At 46.3% G+C, this 15,798-nt stretch overlaps 1 protein-coding gene across 1 annotated transcript; it reads right to left on the bottom strand.

Moving 5' to 3' along the window:
• Positions 1 to 2,429: 2,429 nt before the first annotated feature.
• LOC109978281 (zinc transporter ZIP1) lies at positions 2,430 to 13,757 on the bottom strand (the record flags this gene model as incomplete). Its single annotated transcript, XM_020627724.3, is given in 3 exon segments — positions 2,430 to 4,944; positions 9,308 to 9,438; positions 13,462 to 13,757. Coding segments are annotated over 3 exon segments (996 nt in total). The 3' UTR covers positions 2,430 to 4,260.
• Between the last annotated feature and the right edge of the window lie 2,041 nt (positions 13,758 to 15,798).

Raw genomic sequence — 15,798 nt, 5'->3', positions numbered from 1 at the left:
ACAGTCCTCCTCCACCTTTTCAAACAGTCCTCCTCCTCCACCTTTTCAAACAGTCCCCCTCCTCCACCTTTTCAAACAGTCCTCCTCCTCCACCTTTTCAAACAGTCCTCCTCCTCCACCTTTTCAAACAGCCCTCCTCCTCCACCTTTTCAAACAGTCCCCTCCTCCACCTTTTCAAACAGTCCTCCTCCTCCACCTTTTCAAACAGTCCCCCTCCTCCACCTTTTCAAACAGTCCTCCTCCTCCACCTTTTCAAACAGTCCTCCTCCTCCACCTTTTCAAACAGTCCCCTCCTACACCTTTTCAAACAGTCCTCTCCTCCACCTTTTCTAACAGTCCCCTCCTCTACCTTTTCAAACAGTCCCCTCCTCCACCTTTTCAAACAGTCCCCTCCTACACCTTTTCAAACAGTCCCATCCTCCACCTTTTCTAACAGTCCCCTCCTCTACCTTTTCAAACAGTCCCCCTCCTCCACCTTTTCAAACAGTCCTCCTCCTCCACCTTTTCAAACAGTCCTCCTCCTCCACCTTTTCAAACAGTCCCCTCCTACACCTTTTCAAACAGTCCTCTCCTCCACCTTTTCTAACAGTCCCCTCCTCTACCTTTTCAAACAGTCCCCTCCTCCACCTTTTCTAACAGTCCCCTCCTCCACCTTTTCAAACAGTCCTCCTCCACCTTTTCAAACAGTCCCCTCTTCCACCTTTTCAAACAGTCCCCCTCCTCCACCTTTTCAAACAGTCCTCCTCCACCTTTTCAAACAGTCCCCCTCCTCCACCTTTTCAAACAGTCCCCCTCCTCCACCTTTTCAAACAGTCCTCCTCCTCCACCTTTTCAAACAGTCCCCTCCTCCACCTTTTCAAACAGTCCCCTCCTCCACCTTTTCAAACAGTCCTCCTCCTCCACCTTTTCAAACAGTCCTCCTCCTCCACCTTTTCAAACAGTCCCCCTCCTCCACCTTTTCAAACAGTCCTCCTCCTCCACCTTTTCAAACAGTCCTCCTCCTCCACCTTTTCAAACAGTCCCCTCCTCCACCTTTTCAAACAGTCCTCTCCTCCACCTTTTCTAACAGTCCCCTCCTCTACCTTTTCAAACAGTCCCCTCCTCCACCTTTTCAAACAGTCCCCTCCTACACCTTTTCAAACAGTCCTCTCCTCCACCTTTTCTAACAGTCCCCTCCTCTACCTTTTCAAACAGTCCCCCTCCTCCACCTTTTCAAACAGTCCTCCTCCTCCACCTTTTCAAACAGTCCTCCTCCTCCACCTTTTCAAACAGTCCCCTCCTACACCTTTTCAAACAGTCCTCTCCTCCACCTTTTCTAACAGTCCCCTCCTCTACCTTTTCAAACAGTCCCCTCCTCCACCTTTTCTAACAGTCCCCTCCTCCACCTTTTCAAACAGTCCTCCTCCACCTTTTCAAACAGTCCCCTCTTCCACCTTTTCAAACAGTCCCCCTCCTCCACCTTTTCAAACAGTCCTCCTCCACCTTTTCAAACAGTCCCCCTCCTCCACCTTTTCAAACAGTCCCCCTCCTCCACCTTTTCAAACAGTCCCCCTCCTCCACCTTTTCAAACAGTCCTCCTCCTCCACCTTTTCAAACAGTCCCCTCCTCCACCTTTTCAAACAGTCCCCTCCTCCACCTTTTCAAACAGTCCTCCTCCTCCACCTTTTCAAACAGTCCCCCTCCTCCACCTTTTCAAACAGTCCCCTCCTCCACCTTTTCAAACAGTCCTCCTCCTCCACCTTTTCAAACAGTCCCCCTCCTCCACCTTTTCAAACAGTCCTCCTCCTCCACCTTTTCTAACAGTCCTCCTCCACCTTTTCAAACAGTCCCCTCCTCCACCTTTTCAAACAGTCCTCCTCCACCTTTTCAAACAGTCCTCCTCCACCTTTTCAAACAGTCCCCTCCTCCACCTTTTCAAACAGTCCCCCTGTGGTCTAAATGAAACGTCTGTGCTGTGCTTTGGTCAAAATATAACATGAATCAAGCACCAGAGGAGGTTTGTGACCCTGTATAAACCAGCTCTCTCAGAACGCTCCGTTTTGGTGTGTGTGTCTCTTTAAATGTAATTACATTACGAAGAATATAGATTAATTATAAGAGGTGATCTCCAGACATGAATCCAAAAGAAAGACTTGATGGGCTGTACAGGAACAGGAAGTCTAAAGATCAGAAGATGGGCAACATGCGGTTCATTTAAATGTTTTTTTTAATTGTTTTTAAATTAATCCGATCTCCTTTATGCTTTGCTTTTTCACAGTGCAAACGTTTAAATGTGTCAATATGAGAAAATTCTTAAATTCTTAATTTAAAAAGGAGTTTGTAGTTTTCACATTATTTTTGGAGAAAAACAAAAAAAACCTGCAAAAATACTGAAACCAGACTAAAAGAATCTGTGAATGTAACCCCCCAAAAAAGACTCCAAGGCGCGGTGTGGTTTGAAAAACGATCTTGTGTTTAATTCAGTCTTTGGGGATCATCACAACACAGAACATTTCACACAGTAATTAAAATATTGTAGTGCTTTGAATCAGACTCGGTGTGTCAGGATTACAAAAATACATGAGTCTCCGTCTGAACGATAAAGAGAGGATAAATCAGAGCAGCTCTCAAACCGCTCGGACGCTTCAGTGTAGTAAATTCCTCTGAATGAACGACAACAAGCGGCTCTTTGTGTTTGTGCAGCGCCGCGTCTTCTCTGCAGCGTCACAATCAAAAGACTTCTTTTTCCTTTCTAAAAGTGAGAGGAGGAGAAGTTGGAGTTTGTCCCGTTGAACAAAGCGTTTCCTGTTTTTCTGCTGCTCGTCAAAGAAGAACAAAAAAAAGAAAAAAACAGATTACACACATTCTCTCTGTGTCCGTGTGCAGGATGGATCTTCACGCCATGGGAACTCGAAGTTTAGTTTATTTTGCTGTTGTTGTTGCAGAGATTTGCTGAAGTTGACTGATAGAGATCACATGGGAGGTTTTCAGCCGCTGCATGTGGTCACATTTAAACTCAGGAGGGGGCTTTAATTAACCCTCATAAACACAAAGAACTCATGACATCTGTGTGCAAAAGAACAAAAGAACAATGATCGATCCAGAGAAAAGACATAAAAACATTAAAAAACCAGCTTCTCAGATGTGGAGTTCTTCTCATGTACGTCACCATGAACTGAATATTTGTGGGTTTTAGGCTGCTGGACTTTTCAAAGCGTCCCTTTGAAGCCTCAGAAACATAAAGTTCATCCAGCATTTACAGCAGACCTCACTGATAGAAAGCTTCTCTGCCCGAGAGCAAACTAACAAAAGGAAAAAGGTTCATGGTTAGTAAAAAGAAAAAACATTATTTTATAAAAGCTGATAGTAAAATATTTTTAAACATATCAAGAGATTCCAGGATGAATAATTTTAAAGTTAAAGGTCCAATCAGTGAGCTGTGTAGAGAGTGAGATGATAAAGGTATCTTACTCTCTGATCATTAAGGAAACATGTTGAAGTGCTGGCTTCTCAATGCAGCAGCCAGTATGTCCTCCTTCTAACTTTAGATTCTGCTCCTGAATGCTCTGGAGCCGTTTGGACCATTACAAGCACTTTAAAATCAAAATACACTTCAAATACTTGTTTCTCAAACCCGGATTCTGTCTCATCGGTTCGTTCTTTTCATACTGAATGATGTCAGAGTGTTCATGACTCTGATTGGCTCATCATTTGTTGTGAAGAGGATGATGTAACCTCATGATTGACAGCTCTGTTGACCAATGAGGCTCCTGCATTGCTGTGTGCACCGGATTATCAGAGTAGAAGAAGAGCGGTGAGAGGAAACGTAACGAGCACTGACACGGCTAACACAAAGATCTGTTCTGCTGAGGACCGGACCCACCTGAGCGACCTTTGACCTTTTAACAGGAAGTTAAATGTGTGGGGGGTTTTTTTGGCTCCTATGAGGTCACCGGTGGAATATGTCAGCGCTCGTCGTTGGGGGGGATTCAGCGTCAGTTTAGTACAACAGAAGGAGACGGTGATGTGTCGTCCATATTTATATACCGTCAATAATCATTAACCATCTCTACGCCGCCTGTTTGTCGTATCGAGGATCTGAGGTCGAGTATTTTTTTTTAACGCCGTCGTTTGACTTCTTAAAAACCTTTTTTTGTTATTTTCTAAAATGTTTAAAACTTTGTGAGGATGAAACTCCTGATCTGATCTCCGCTCTGTGAACGCATCAGAGCTTACACGCTTCTTCTGTCACACGTGTCAAGCTTGTCCCCGTTTCCATGGTTACAGCTTGATGAAGAGCACGGCGGTGATGACGGCGAAGCCCACCAGCAGCATGGCGACCTTCAGGATGCGGTTCCTGGCGGAGCTGAGCTCGTGCGGCAGGATCTCCATGAAGGTGATGTAGAGGAAGGTCCCGGCGGCGAGCCCCTCCAGCGTGGAGCGGGCCAGCTGGTGCTGCGGCGACATGCGTGTCTCGGTGAGGCCGATCCCCACGGCGATGCCGAGCGGCGACATGACGGCGAACAGCAGCAGGCAGCCGACCACGACGGAGCGCCGCAGCCGGCTCTGACACAGCTTGAAGGACAGGCTGAACGAGATGATGCTCTTATGGATCATCAGCGCCAAGCAGATCTCCAGAACCTCCTTCCCCTCCTCCACCAGGCCCACCGCCAGACCCTCGAACACTGAGTGCAGCGACAGCGAGAAGACCAGGATGAAGGCTCGCAGCGCCGACTGCGAGTTGAAGTCCACGTGGAAGTGGCTGGCGTTGGAGTCGTCTGAGCCGCGGCGGTGCGAGTGGGAGTGGGGACGCCCGTTGGCCTGGACGCTGGATTCCACCAGCAGAGCCCGACGCTCCTCCGTCACCGACGACGACTGGTCCTTGAAGGCCAGGATGATCTGCTCCAGGACCAGGACCAGGAAGAACCCCATGGCGACGATGAACTCTGGGAGAGGGAACTGGAGCTGAAAGGAGAGGGGGAGGAGTCAGTTTGACCACAAAGATGTCCGTTATATTTACACGCTTCTGAAGAGATCTGGGGCTCAAAATGAGATCCAGAACTTTTGGAAAAAAGGAATTTTTTGATAATTGAACCGAGAGATTATCAAATATTTGTTCCCTCGTTCTTCTGTTGCCGTGGTATCAAACATGTTTCCACATCGTTTGATTTTTACTCATAAAGTTTTAAATTCTGGCATCATCGGCTTCAACCTGCATGAAACAACAAATACTCCACAGTTCATCCACTCAAAGTTGTTGTTTTTGTCCCTCACAGGCTCACATTGTTATTCTAGTGTGACACACACCCAGCGAGCCTTTCCTGATTTTGTGTTGATTTTAAATTGTTACTATTTTCACTTTTTAGAATTCCTTTAAAAGAATTGTTTGTATTTTAAAGTTCTTTTAAAAGTGATTTTTATTTCTTAATCTTGCCTTGCTTATTGTTCTATGACCTGTTTTTATATTTGCGGTCCTTGTAAAGCACTTGTTTTTGATAAAGATTATTATTATTATTATTATTATTAACCATTCGTTGTCCGAGCACGTTTGACCCCCCAAAGTCCGGCTTGTTGGACTGGTGTGATGGCTCCGTACCGGTCTGAAGCACGATACACTTCCTCGCCCTGGAAGGTGGAAGGTAGGAAGGTGTGCAGTACGGACAGATACACAACGTGGACATGACACATGAACGACCGCCGCCAGGAGTGTCAGGGCGCACTCACGCGAGGTCCCCCCCTCCACATTCCCCCCGCTGGCCTGCACTCACACTGCTCCAGGACTAACCGGGCCTCAGCACGGTGACCTCTTCAACATTAAGACTCTGACACACCGAGCAGACGGCAAACAACTAGTGGCGTCGAAGGCCTTTTGTCTTGGTCAAAAAGTTGCACTTGAACACACCGCAAAGACTACAGCCGACGGCCAACCACCACGTACGATCTGCAGTGAGAGGAAATAACTCTCCATGCCAGCAGGGGGCAGTAGTCCGTTGTTTATGATACAAGAAGACCATTTTCACACCGCTGTCGGTCACCTCTCGTATTATAGGTCGTCTACTAATGGAGTCTGATAAAAAGTAGAAGATGGCGCTGGCGTTGTCAGCTCTTGGTCTTTTAGTGGAAAAAGAAAAGAAGAGGAGGAGACAAATTAGGAGAAACCTCACTAATGGGTGAAAGCATGGAGACTACAGAGACATGCTCAAGAGGCTTTACTGAACCTGAGAGGAGAGCTGGAGAGAAATGAAACCTCCCAACAGCCAATCAGAGAGCTCCCTCTCACTGACCACCGACGCTGATTCAACACAGTACTGGGGGAACTGGGCCTAGTGTATGACAACATGACTGAAAGGGTCCCTGCAGAGGAAGACGTTTCTATGACAGAGGAAGAGGATTTATTTGAACCACAAACAGCCGTCACATCGCTCCCCACAAACACACCACACGGAGAATAACCACGATTTAATCTACCAGAACGTGGAGGTCGTTTGACTTCCTCTCCTTCAGTCAGTTTGTGTTCTTGGTGACTTTTGTGATTTGAAGTTTGGATTAAACTTATTTATATTTTCATTTCATTGTACTGTGTTCCCCTTTGTTATTTGTTTGTATTATATCTTTGCTTTAATACAGTGTATAACTTCTGTACAGTTTATTTTAATTTACTACAACTTTTTTTTATTGTATTTTTTTTATTTGTACTTTTCTACTCTTTTTTTCTTATAATGCTTTTCTATTTTATATATAATTTTAACTTTTTTGTAGAAGCTAACTCAGGGAGAAACACAAGAATTCCAATGTACCTGTACTGTCCTGTACCTGAGCACATGGCAATAAACATCTATTCTATTCTATTCTATTAAACACAATACGTTCTCGGTTCCACAGCCGGATTCTTACTCAACAAACTGACTCAGAACTAAACTGAGAATCACCTTTAAATAAGATATAAATATAATGAACTGTTTTATGAATTTCTGGTAATATAAGGCGTGATGATGTAAACATGTCGTTATCTCTGTGAACACAGGAGGAAGTGCTGAGGAGAGGAAACGAGCGGATGTAAAGAGGATTCAGGACACTGATAAGAGAAACCTCAAGTACACGACATCCAGTCCTGTTGGTTATGAAATCATAACTGATGTCTGTTTAGGAGCTACAAACACAAACAACATCATCTGGTACAAGTCGGATTATTTCTATAATGACGTTATTTAAACGGCTCGATGTGAGGCGCGGTCACCGACACGCTGCAGAAACAGACTTAAGTTTACATTTTAAACACAGCGATGAGAAGACGGCTTGACTGTTAGAAGAAAATAGGAAAACATGACTCATATGTCCACAGGGGGGCGCCAAAATCAACACAAACAGCAGGAGCTTTAAAATATGCAGAATGAAGACGTTTCATCAATTGAACTCTTGAAAATATCTATCAGGAGGATCGACCCAGAAATCCTCCTGACCTGGTTGTTCTCACATCAGCTCACTCTGACTTTCTGTGAATAAACACGAGGAGGCTGGAGGAGAAACATTCAGATGTTTGAGTGATCACATGACGCTCAGAGTGAAGAGAGAAACATTCAGATGTTTGAGTGATCACATGACGCTCAGAGTGAAGAGAGAAACATTCAGATGTTTGTGTGATCACATGACGCTCAGAGTGAAGAGAGAAACATTCAGATGTTTGAGTGATCACATGACGCTCAGAGTGAGAATATCAGGAGGTTTTCTGCAGGTGTTAAAGCAGCTACATGTTGTGTTGCTCACTATCTTCACAAGCAATCTTCTAGCTGTGTCGCCATCTGCTGGTCAGGCAGAGAAACAGGAATAAAATAAGGACCCGAGAGGCTGAAGTTGCATACGATACGTTAAGTCACTGATTGAGGGAACGTACAAAAAATGAATTCTGAAAACAGGAATTAATTGGATCTGACAAACGAATGTGTAAACTGTTAATTTAGAATAAAAGCTTCAGAAAACAATGAGTGCTGAAGAAAACACATCAGACACCATGTGGTGAGAGACAGGAAGTGTGGGGAGAAAGGCACGCACGCACGCACGCACGCACGCACGCACGCACGCACGCACGCACGCACGCACGCACGCACGCACGCACGCACGCACGCACGCACGCACACACACACACACACACACAGACACACACACAGACACACACACACACAGACAGACACAGACACACACACACAGACACACACACACACACAGACACACACACACACAGACACACACACACACAGACACAGACACACACACAGACACACACACACACACACACACACACACAGACACACACACAGACACACACACAGACACACACACACACACAGACACACACACACACAGACACAGACACACACACAGACACACACACACACACACACACACACACACAGACACACACAGACACACACACACACACACACACACACACACACACACAGACACACACACACACACACACACACACACACACACAGTTAGCACAGTTATAACTTCTGCCTGTTGAAGCAGCTGGAAGTTAATTCAATGTTATTTGAGGGGGAGGAAGGCGATTCCCGTTAAACACCCCCTCCTTCCACACACACACACACACACACACACACACACACACACACACACACACACACACACACACCACAGGTTTCCCAGCAGTGTCTTTTTTAGCATCAACCTTTAGCTGCCCTGAAAAATCAGTTTGAGGCGTTTTGAAGCCGAGCAGCAGCGAATCTGTCGGCACAGAGGTGTGTCGTCTCACTTTAACCTGAGGTCAAAGTTTACAGAGACTCACCGCAGGTCACACGCTGATGGTAGAGGCTGCTGAGTAAAGAGTCCATCAGTATTAACTCATCCATTCACATGCTGATGGTAGAGGCTGCTGAGTAAAGAGTCCATCAGTATTAACTCATCCATTCACATGCTGATGGTAGAGGCTGCTGAGTAAAGAGTCCATCAGTATTAACTCATCCATTCACACACTGATGGTAGAGGCTGCTGAGTAAAGAGTCCGTCAGTATTAACTCATCCATTCACACACTGATGGTAGAGGCTGCTGAGTAAAGAGTCCATCAGTATTAACTCATCCATTCACACACTGATGGTAGAGGCTGCTGAGTAAAGAGTCCATCAGTATTAACTCATCCATTCACACACTGATGGTAGAGGCCGCTGAGTAAAGAGTCCGTCAGTATTAACTCATCCATTCACATGCTGATGGTAGAGGCCGCTGAGTAAAGAGTCCATCAGTATTAACTCATCCATTCACACACCGATGGTAGAGGCCGCTGAGTAAAGAGTCAGTCTGCCGTCTCACCGTGATGCCGGCGTTGCTGAAGGCCTCATTGATGCTCTGCAGGTAGTCCGGCAGCAGGTCCAGCAGGCAGGTGGCCAAAAACACGCCTCCGGCAAAACAGCTGATCAGACTGAGGAGCCGGCGCCGCAAATCTGCAGAATAAAAGATCAAACATGAACCTCTGCACCTCCTCACTCGACGCAGCCTGCGAGTCAAAAATCAAATGTGAACACATTTAAACACTGAATGTAATCTACTGACAACCAACAGAGGGCGCCCCCCGTCTCAGACACCAGGTCTGCAGACGTGCACCTTGAGCATCAGCAAAACGACACAAAAATCTGCGTCTGAGATATTTAATGACAGCTCTTATGATAAATCAGATGAATGTTGACGTAAGGATTCTGATGAAGAGGATGTTGAAGGTGTGGCTGGTCTGGGAGGACGGACTGACTGCAGGGCGGGGGGGGGGGGGGGGGGGGGGGGACTCAGGATGGGGGTTCTGTCTAGCTGATCTCGACCGGGACTGATCCTAGAATTAAACCAAGAAAATGAAGGGACGAGGAAGGATGGAACGAGGAAGGATGGATAAGAGGAAGGGAAGGAAGGAAGGAAGGGTTGGTCGAAGAACTCCAGCAAAGAAAGGTGGTGTCAAGAGGCTTTAAAAATATGAAAACTGGATCAAGAGAATTCAATTCAATTCAATTCAAAAAAACTTTATTTGTCCCCAGGGGGCAATTCAAAGGCACACAGAGCAGTAAATTAACAACAGCGCAAGTAAACAAAACATTTTAACCTAAATATAAAGTGTCAATTTAAATACAACTTAAAGCTTAAACTTAAAAATACAAAATATAAAAGAGTAGATATAAGTGGACAGTGATCGGACTAACAGACGTAAACAGATGTAAACAGAACTATGTGCAGTGAACGAGAAATAAATATATATATACAGAGCTATGTGCAAGTAGGCAAATACTAAATGATAAGTTATTAAGGTGAATAATGGAACAACAGAACTAATATAAACAATATAACTGTAAGGTAAAAATTAGATAAATAAAGTGACCGTAGTGCAATGATGGATAAGAAACAACAGGAGTTGTTAGGAGTTGAGGAGCTGGACCGCCCTGGGAACGAAGGTTGCTCTTCTCCTCTGTGTCCTGCAGCAGGGACAGCGAAGCCGGCGTCCTGAGGGGAGCCACTCAAACGCTGGGAAGAGAGCGTGTGAGGGGTCCTGCATGATCCGACCTGCTAGCCTGATTGTCTGTTGCTCATAGATGGATGTCAAAGTCCTTACAGGTAGTCCAATGATCTTAGAGCAGACTGTGACCGTGCTCTGCAGGCGCTTTCTGTTCTGGAGGGTGGTGGAGTGGAACCAGCAGGTTATAGAAAAAGTAATAATGCTCTCAATGAAGGAGTAGTAGAAGGTCAGAAGAATGTTCTTACTGACTCCAAAGGAATTGAGCTTCCTTAGGAGGTATTTTTGCTGCTGACATTTCCTGAGAATCTCCTCGGTGTTGGAGGCGGATTTCAGCGGGCTGTCGAAGATGGTACCCAGGTACTTATACTCCTCTACTAGTTCGACAGGATTCCCATGGATTGTGGTGGTTGCTGATGCAGCCAGTTCCCTCTGCTTGTTGGAGAAGGTCACCACCATGTCTTTGGTCTTGCTCATGTTCAGTTCAAGGCAGGAGCTGTCACACCACTCCACAAACTCCTGAAGAACTGGTCCATGGTGCTGAGAGGGGCCTGACAGCAGAGAGAACTGTGTCGTCTGCGTACTTCACCAGGTGACAGTTTGGCTGTGTGGTTCTGCAGTCATCGGTGTAGAGGATGAAGAGCAGAGGTGAGAGCACGCAGCCCTGAGGGGAGCCAGTTGAGGTGTGTTGGAGGTTGGAGAAGGTGTTGTTGACCAGAACTCTCTGTGATCTGTTGGTCAGAAAGTCCAATATCCACAGGATGAGCTGGTCGTTCAGATGGAAGCAAGTTGAAAGTTTGTCAGCCAGGATGTGAGGCTGCAGGGTGTTGAATGCAGAGGAGAAGTCTGCAAACAGGAGTCTGGCTGAGGTGTTGGGGTGCTCCAGGTGTTTTTGAACAGTGTCTATTATGAATGTTTTTGCATCGTCGAGAGAAACAAGAGAACTGTGTCCCTCGGGCAGGATGGGACACAGAGCTTTGTTCCCTCTGAGCTCTCATCAAACTGAAACAGCGACTGTTACTCAATAATAATAAAGCATTTTATTTGTAGCGATCTTTTTCATTCTAACAAATCTCAAAGTGCAACAGAATTAAGAAAACATGAGAAATGTAATGAGCTAATGGGCGGGTAGAGAATTAAAAACAACATGAGAATTAAAAAAAGTCAGAAGAGGCAGAAAGTCAAGAAGAGGTGCGCAGTACGTAAACATGAGCCTAAAAACAAGTGCGAGCGTTCAGATCAATGTGGAAGCTTTTAGAAAGAGGAAACTCTTATGTCCTTTTTGAACATCTTTAACTAAGCTGTGGCGCCCTCTGGTGGCCTGGAAATAAAATCTGCAGTGATGTTTTCAACCTCACTGATGAAAAAACACCAAACTGGAACAGCGTACCCTGAGACTAAGTGCTCTGTGTCTGTTGTACTTGGATTTTAATCTCAGACAGAATATCGATGTTTTAAAGGAGATGTTCACACATCCAGCTTTTTCATCAAGTAGGTGCATATCGAAAAGAAAATATTCCTGCAAACTACTCGGCATCTCCAATTCATTAGAAAAATAAATCTAAATGTTTTGGTCCCTCTGAACCTTTGTTAAGTTCTCAAACTATTTCCCCACCATGAATAAAGCAGACTAAGCTCCGCCTCCTGTGCAAACTTCTGCTCAGATTTGTGTTTTGATTTGTGTTTTTCATATATTTACATATCAGGGTGAGTGACTGTGCACATGTTGCTGCTGATCTGATAGGACTAAATGTTGCACAGCTGAGGACACACAGATCATCCATTATCTTTACCACTGTTTCCTGTTCAGGGTCGCAGTGGGGGGCGGGGCCTGGAGCTGATCCCAGCTGTCATTGGGTCAGAGTACTGACATTTTATTTGAATTTAAAGTCTTTCTATGTGACTTTTCACACTTAAATGTAGAAATCAAGTCTATCCTCTGAAAATAACTCAGTGAGTCATGACTGTCTACAATGGGTGTAACACCCGAGTCCCACTGTCTGTGATGTTTTCAGAGTTTTCAGAGTCCTATCTTCACTTTGTTTACATCGCCCGGACGGCCGGCTGACTCCTCCCCTCGTGTATAAAAGTTGTTTAATTGAGGGACTAGAGAAAAGAAGAATAACATACTGTACTCACTGCTTAACTGTGTTTCTAGATCACGCTCATTTCAGGTAAATTTACATGCAGTGTGAAGATACCAGCATAATAAAGATCGCTAGCATTAGCATGCTAACACAACAATGCACCGCAAGTTGTTTTGGTTTCATGCTGGAGCTCAAGGGCGACATCTGCTGGATCAAAACATCACATATAAAGCCTTTAAACAAATAAAAATATCGGTACAAAAGATTTACATTTTAGGCAAAAGAGCACAGATTTGGTGTGACGAAAAGGGGCGTGTCCAGAGGGGTGGTGAAATCTGATAGGCCAATCCAAAAGTCTGTGATCACAGCTGAGGGAAATGTGCTTCATTCAGGTTGTTAAAGTTTCCCTCAGAGGCTCAAACATGTTTCAGGCATGTTTTTATTTTTACATGAACCCCTCTCTGTCTCTCTCTCTCTCTCTCTCTCTCTCTCTCTCTCTCTCTCTCTCTCTCTCTGTCTGTCTGTCTGTCTGTCTGTCTGTCTGTCTGTCTGTCTCTCTCTCTCTCTCTCTCTCTCTCTCTCTCTCTCTCTCTCTCTCTCTCTCTCTCTCTCTCTCTCTCTCTCTCTCTCTCTCTCTCTCTCTCTCTCTCTCTCTCTCTCTCTCTCTCTCTCTCTCTCTCTCGCTGTTTCTAAGGGCATAATGAAGTTTTCTCCCAAGACTATAATTCAAGGAAAACTAACTGAAGAAAATACTTCATTTCTTGTAAGAGTGTGTCCTAGGATAGGCAGAGAGAAATTGTTCTTTAAAGTCGCCCTTCTTTAAAATCGATTGTTACGCTCGGAGCAGAAGTAAAAGAGAAAGTTGTGACATGTATGAAGTTTCTTACCGGGGTCCACGCTGCAGCGGCCCGTCCCCCTCACGATGCAGAGCGGCATGAACCCAAACAGCAGAGTGACGGAGAGCAGGACTGCCAGTGCTCCCAGTTTGATCTCCAGAGCGGGGACGGCAGCTGGGTTGGCCTGCAGCGCTGTCATTTCCCTCCCCGGAGAGAGGACGGCGGAGGACATCTTTAGTCTGGTTTTATCTTCAGCTCCTCCGTCACTTCTTAAACAGGCAGTGAGGAAGAGGAGGAGGGGGGGGGGTCTCACACAGCCACCATGGACTCACACCGGAGCAGAGAGTCTGTCACACAAAACCACAGATTAACACGTTTTGGACACCCCTCAGTTTGTCAGATATGAGAGCAGTTATCAGGTCAACAGGTGTTGCAGTGATGGAAGCGGTCAAGAGAAGTGGTTCAGATAGAAGTGATTGTACCCGACCTAAAAAGCCTCTGCATGTTTCTAATAAGCTCCACGAGCAGAAACGTGCTCAAACTAGGATCAATATTGGAGATGCTTTTGAAAAATGGAGAGAGGTTAGAACACAGAAAGGTTTACAGACCCATGCAGAGCTGGATAAACACTGAAGCTTCAGAGTCCACCACATGGTGACCTGAGTGAGGGGAGGGGGGGGGACAGCTCTCTATGATGTTTAGGATTTAGACTGCAGTACCCATTTTAAACACCAGGGGGGCAGAGTTACATACTGCTCCTTTAAATACAATTTTTGATCAGCTTTCAGTTGTAAGAGACACCTTGAGGTAAAGTTGTGAAAATGTGCTTTCATATTGTGTGAAATGAGCGATATCTATTTTCTCAGACAGATGTGTAGGAGACGAATGAGTCCATCAAGAATAACAAATAAACTCCTGCACACTGTCTGAACTGAACAAATCTGTTGACAACGTTTCTCTACCCACTCTCTCTCTCTCTCTCCCTCTCTCTCTCTGTGTGTCTCTCTCTCTCTCTCTCTCCCTCTCTCTCTCTGTCTCTCTCTCTCTCTGTTTCTCTCTCTCTCTCTCTGTCTCTCTCTCTCTCTCTCTCTCTCTCTCCCTCTCTCTCTCTTTCTCTCTCTCCCTCTCTCTCTCTCTGTCTCTCTCTCTCTCCCTCTCTCTCTCTCTGTCTCTCTCTCTGTCTCTCTCTCTTTCTCTCTCTCCCTCTCTCTCTCTCTCTCTGTCTCTCTGTCTCTCTCTCTCTCTTTCTCTCTCCCTCTCTCTCTCTCTCTCTCCCTCTCTCTCTCTCTGTCTCTCTCTCTCTCTCTCTCTCTCCCTCTCTCTCTCTCTGTCTCTGTCTCTCTCTCTCTGTCTCTCTCTCTCTCTGTCTCTCTGTCTTTCTCTCTCTCTCTGTGTCTCTCTCTCTCTCTCTGTCTCTCTCTGTCTCTCTCTCTCTCTGTCTCTCTCTCTCTCTCTCTGTCTCTCCCTCTCTCTCTCCCTCTCTCTCTGTCTCTCTCTCTCTGTCTCTCTCTCCCTCCCTCTCTCTCTCTCATTATTTAGATCGTAAAGCAGCAGGGCAGAAATGAGTCAGAGCTGCTATTTTAGTGAGGAGGAAGAGGAAGGAGGAAGAGGAAGGCGGGAGATATATGTGAGGGTCCATCAGCACTTCCACTTTTGCAGTAAAGTCAAAATGTCCAGAATGAATTTAAAATGTTGAAAAGGAAGTCAGAATATTTCAACCGGGGGTGCAGGATATCGTGGTTATGATGCAGGTCCCCCCCCCGTACAGAGGCTGCGGTCCTCTTTGCAGCGGCCGTGCATGGGTTAACAATATTTGCTTACAAGTTATTGATGCGGGGTCAAATCCATTTAGCCTGCTTTCTTTCTGGCATCCTGACTTTGTGCAGGGTTAGGGTTAGATAACGTTACCGTTACAAAAAGAGGCAACGAGGAACAGTTGGCAGACTGAGACAGAGATCTCAAGAGACCCTGTGTGACCCCGTGTGACCCCCTGTGACCCCGTGTGACCCCGTGTGACCCCCTGTGACCCCGTGTGACCCCGTGTGACCCCCTGTGACGCTGTGTGACCCTGTGTGACCCCGTGTGACCCCCTGTGACCCCGTGTGACCCCCTGTGACCCCGTGTGACCCCCTGTGACCCCCTGTGACCCCCTGTGACCCCGTGTGACCCCCTGTGACGCTGTGTGACCCTGTGTGACCCCGTGTGACCCCCTGTGACGCTGTGTGACCCCCTGTGACCCCGTGTGACCCCCTGTGACGCTGTGTGACCCTGTGTGACCCCCTGTGACGCTGTGTGACCCCGTGTGACCCCCTGTGACGCTGTGTGACCCTGTGTGACCCCGTGTGACCCCGTGTGACCCCGTGTGACCCCGTGTGACCCCCCTGTGAC

This window comes from Labrus bergylta, unplaced genomic scaffold, assembly GCF_963930695.1.
Source record: "Labrus bergylta unplaced genomic scaffold, fLabBer1.1 SCAFFOLD_189, whole genome shotgun sequence".
In the NCBI taxonomy this organism is placed as follows: domain Eukaryota; kingdom Metazoa; phylum Chordata; class Actinopteri; order Labriformes; family Labridae; genus Labrus; species Labrus bergylta.
This window is presented reverse-complemented; position numbering and strand designations above follow the sequence as displayed.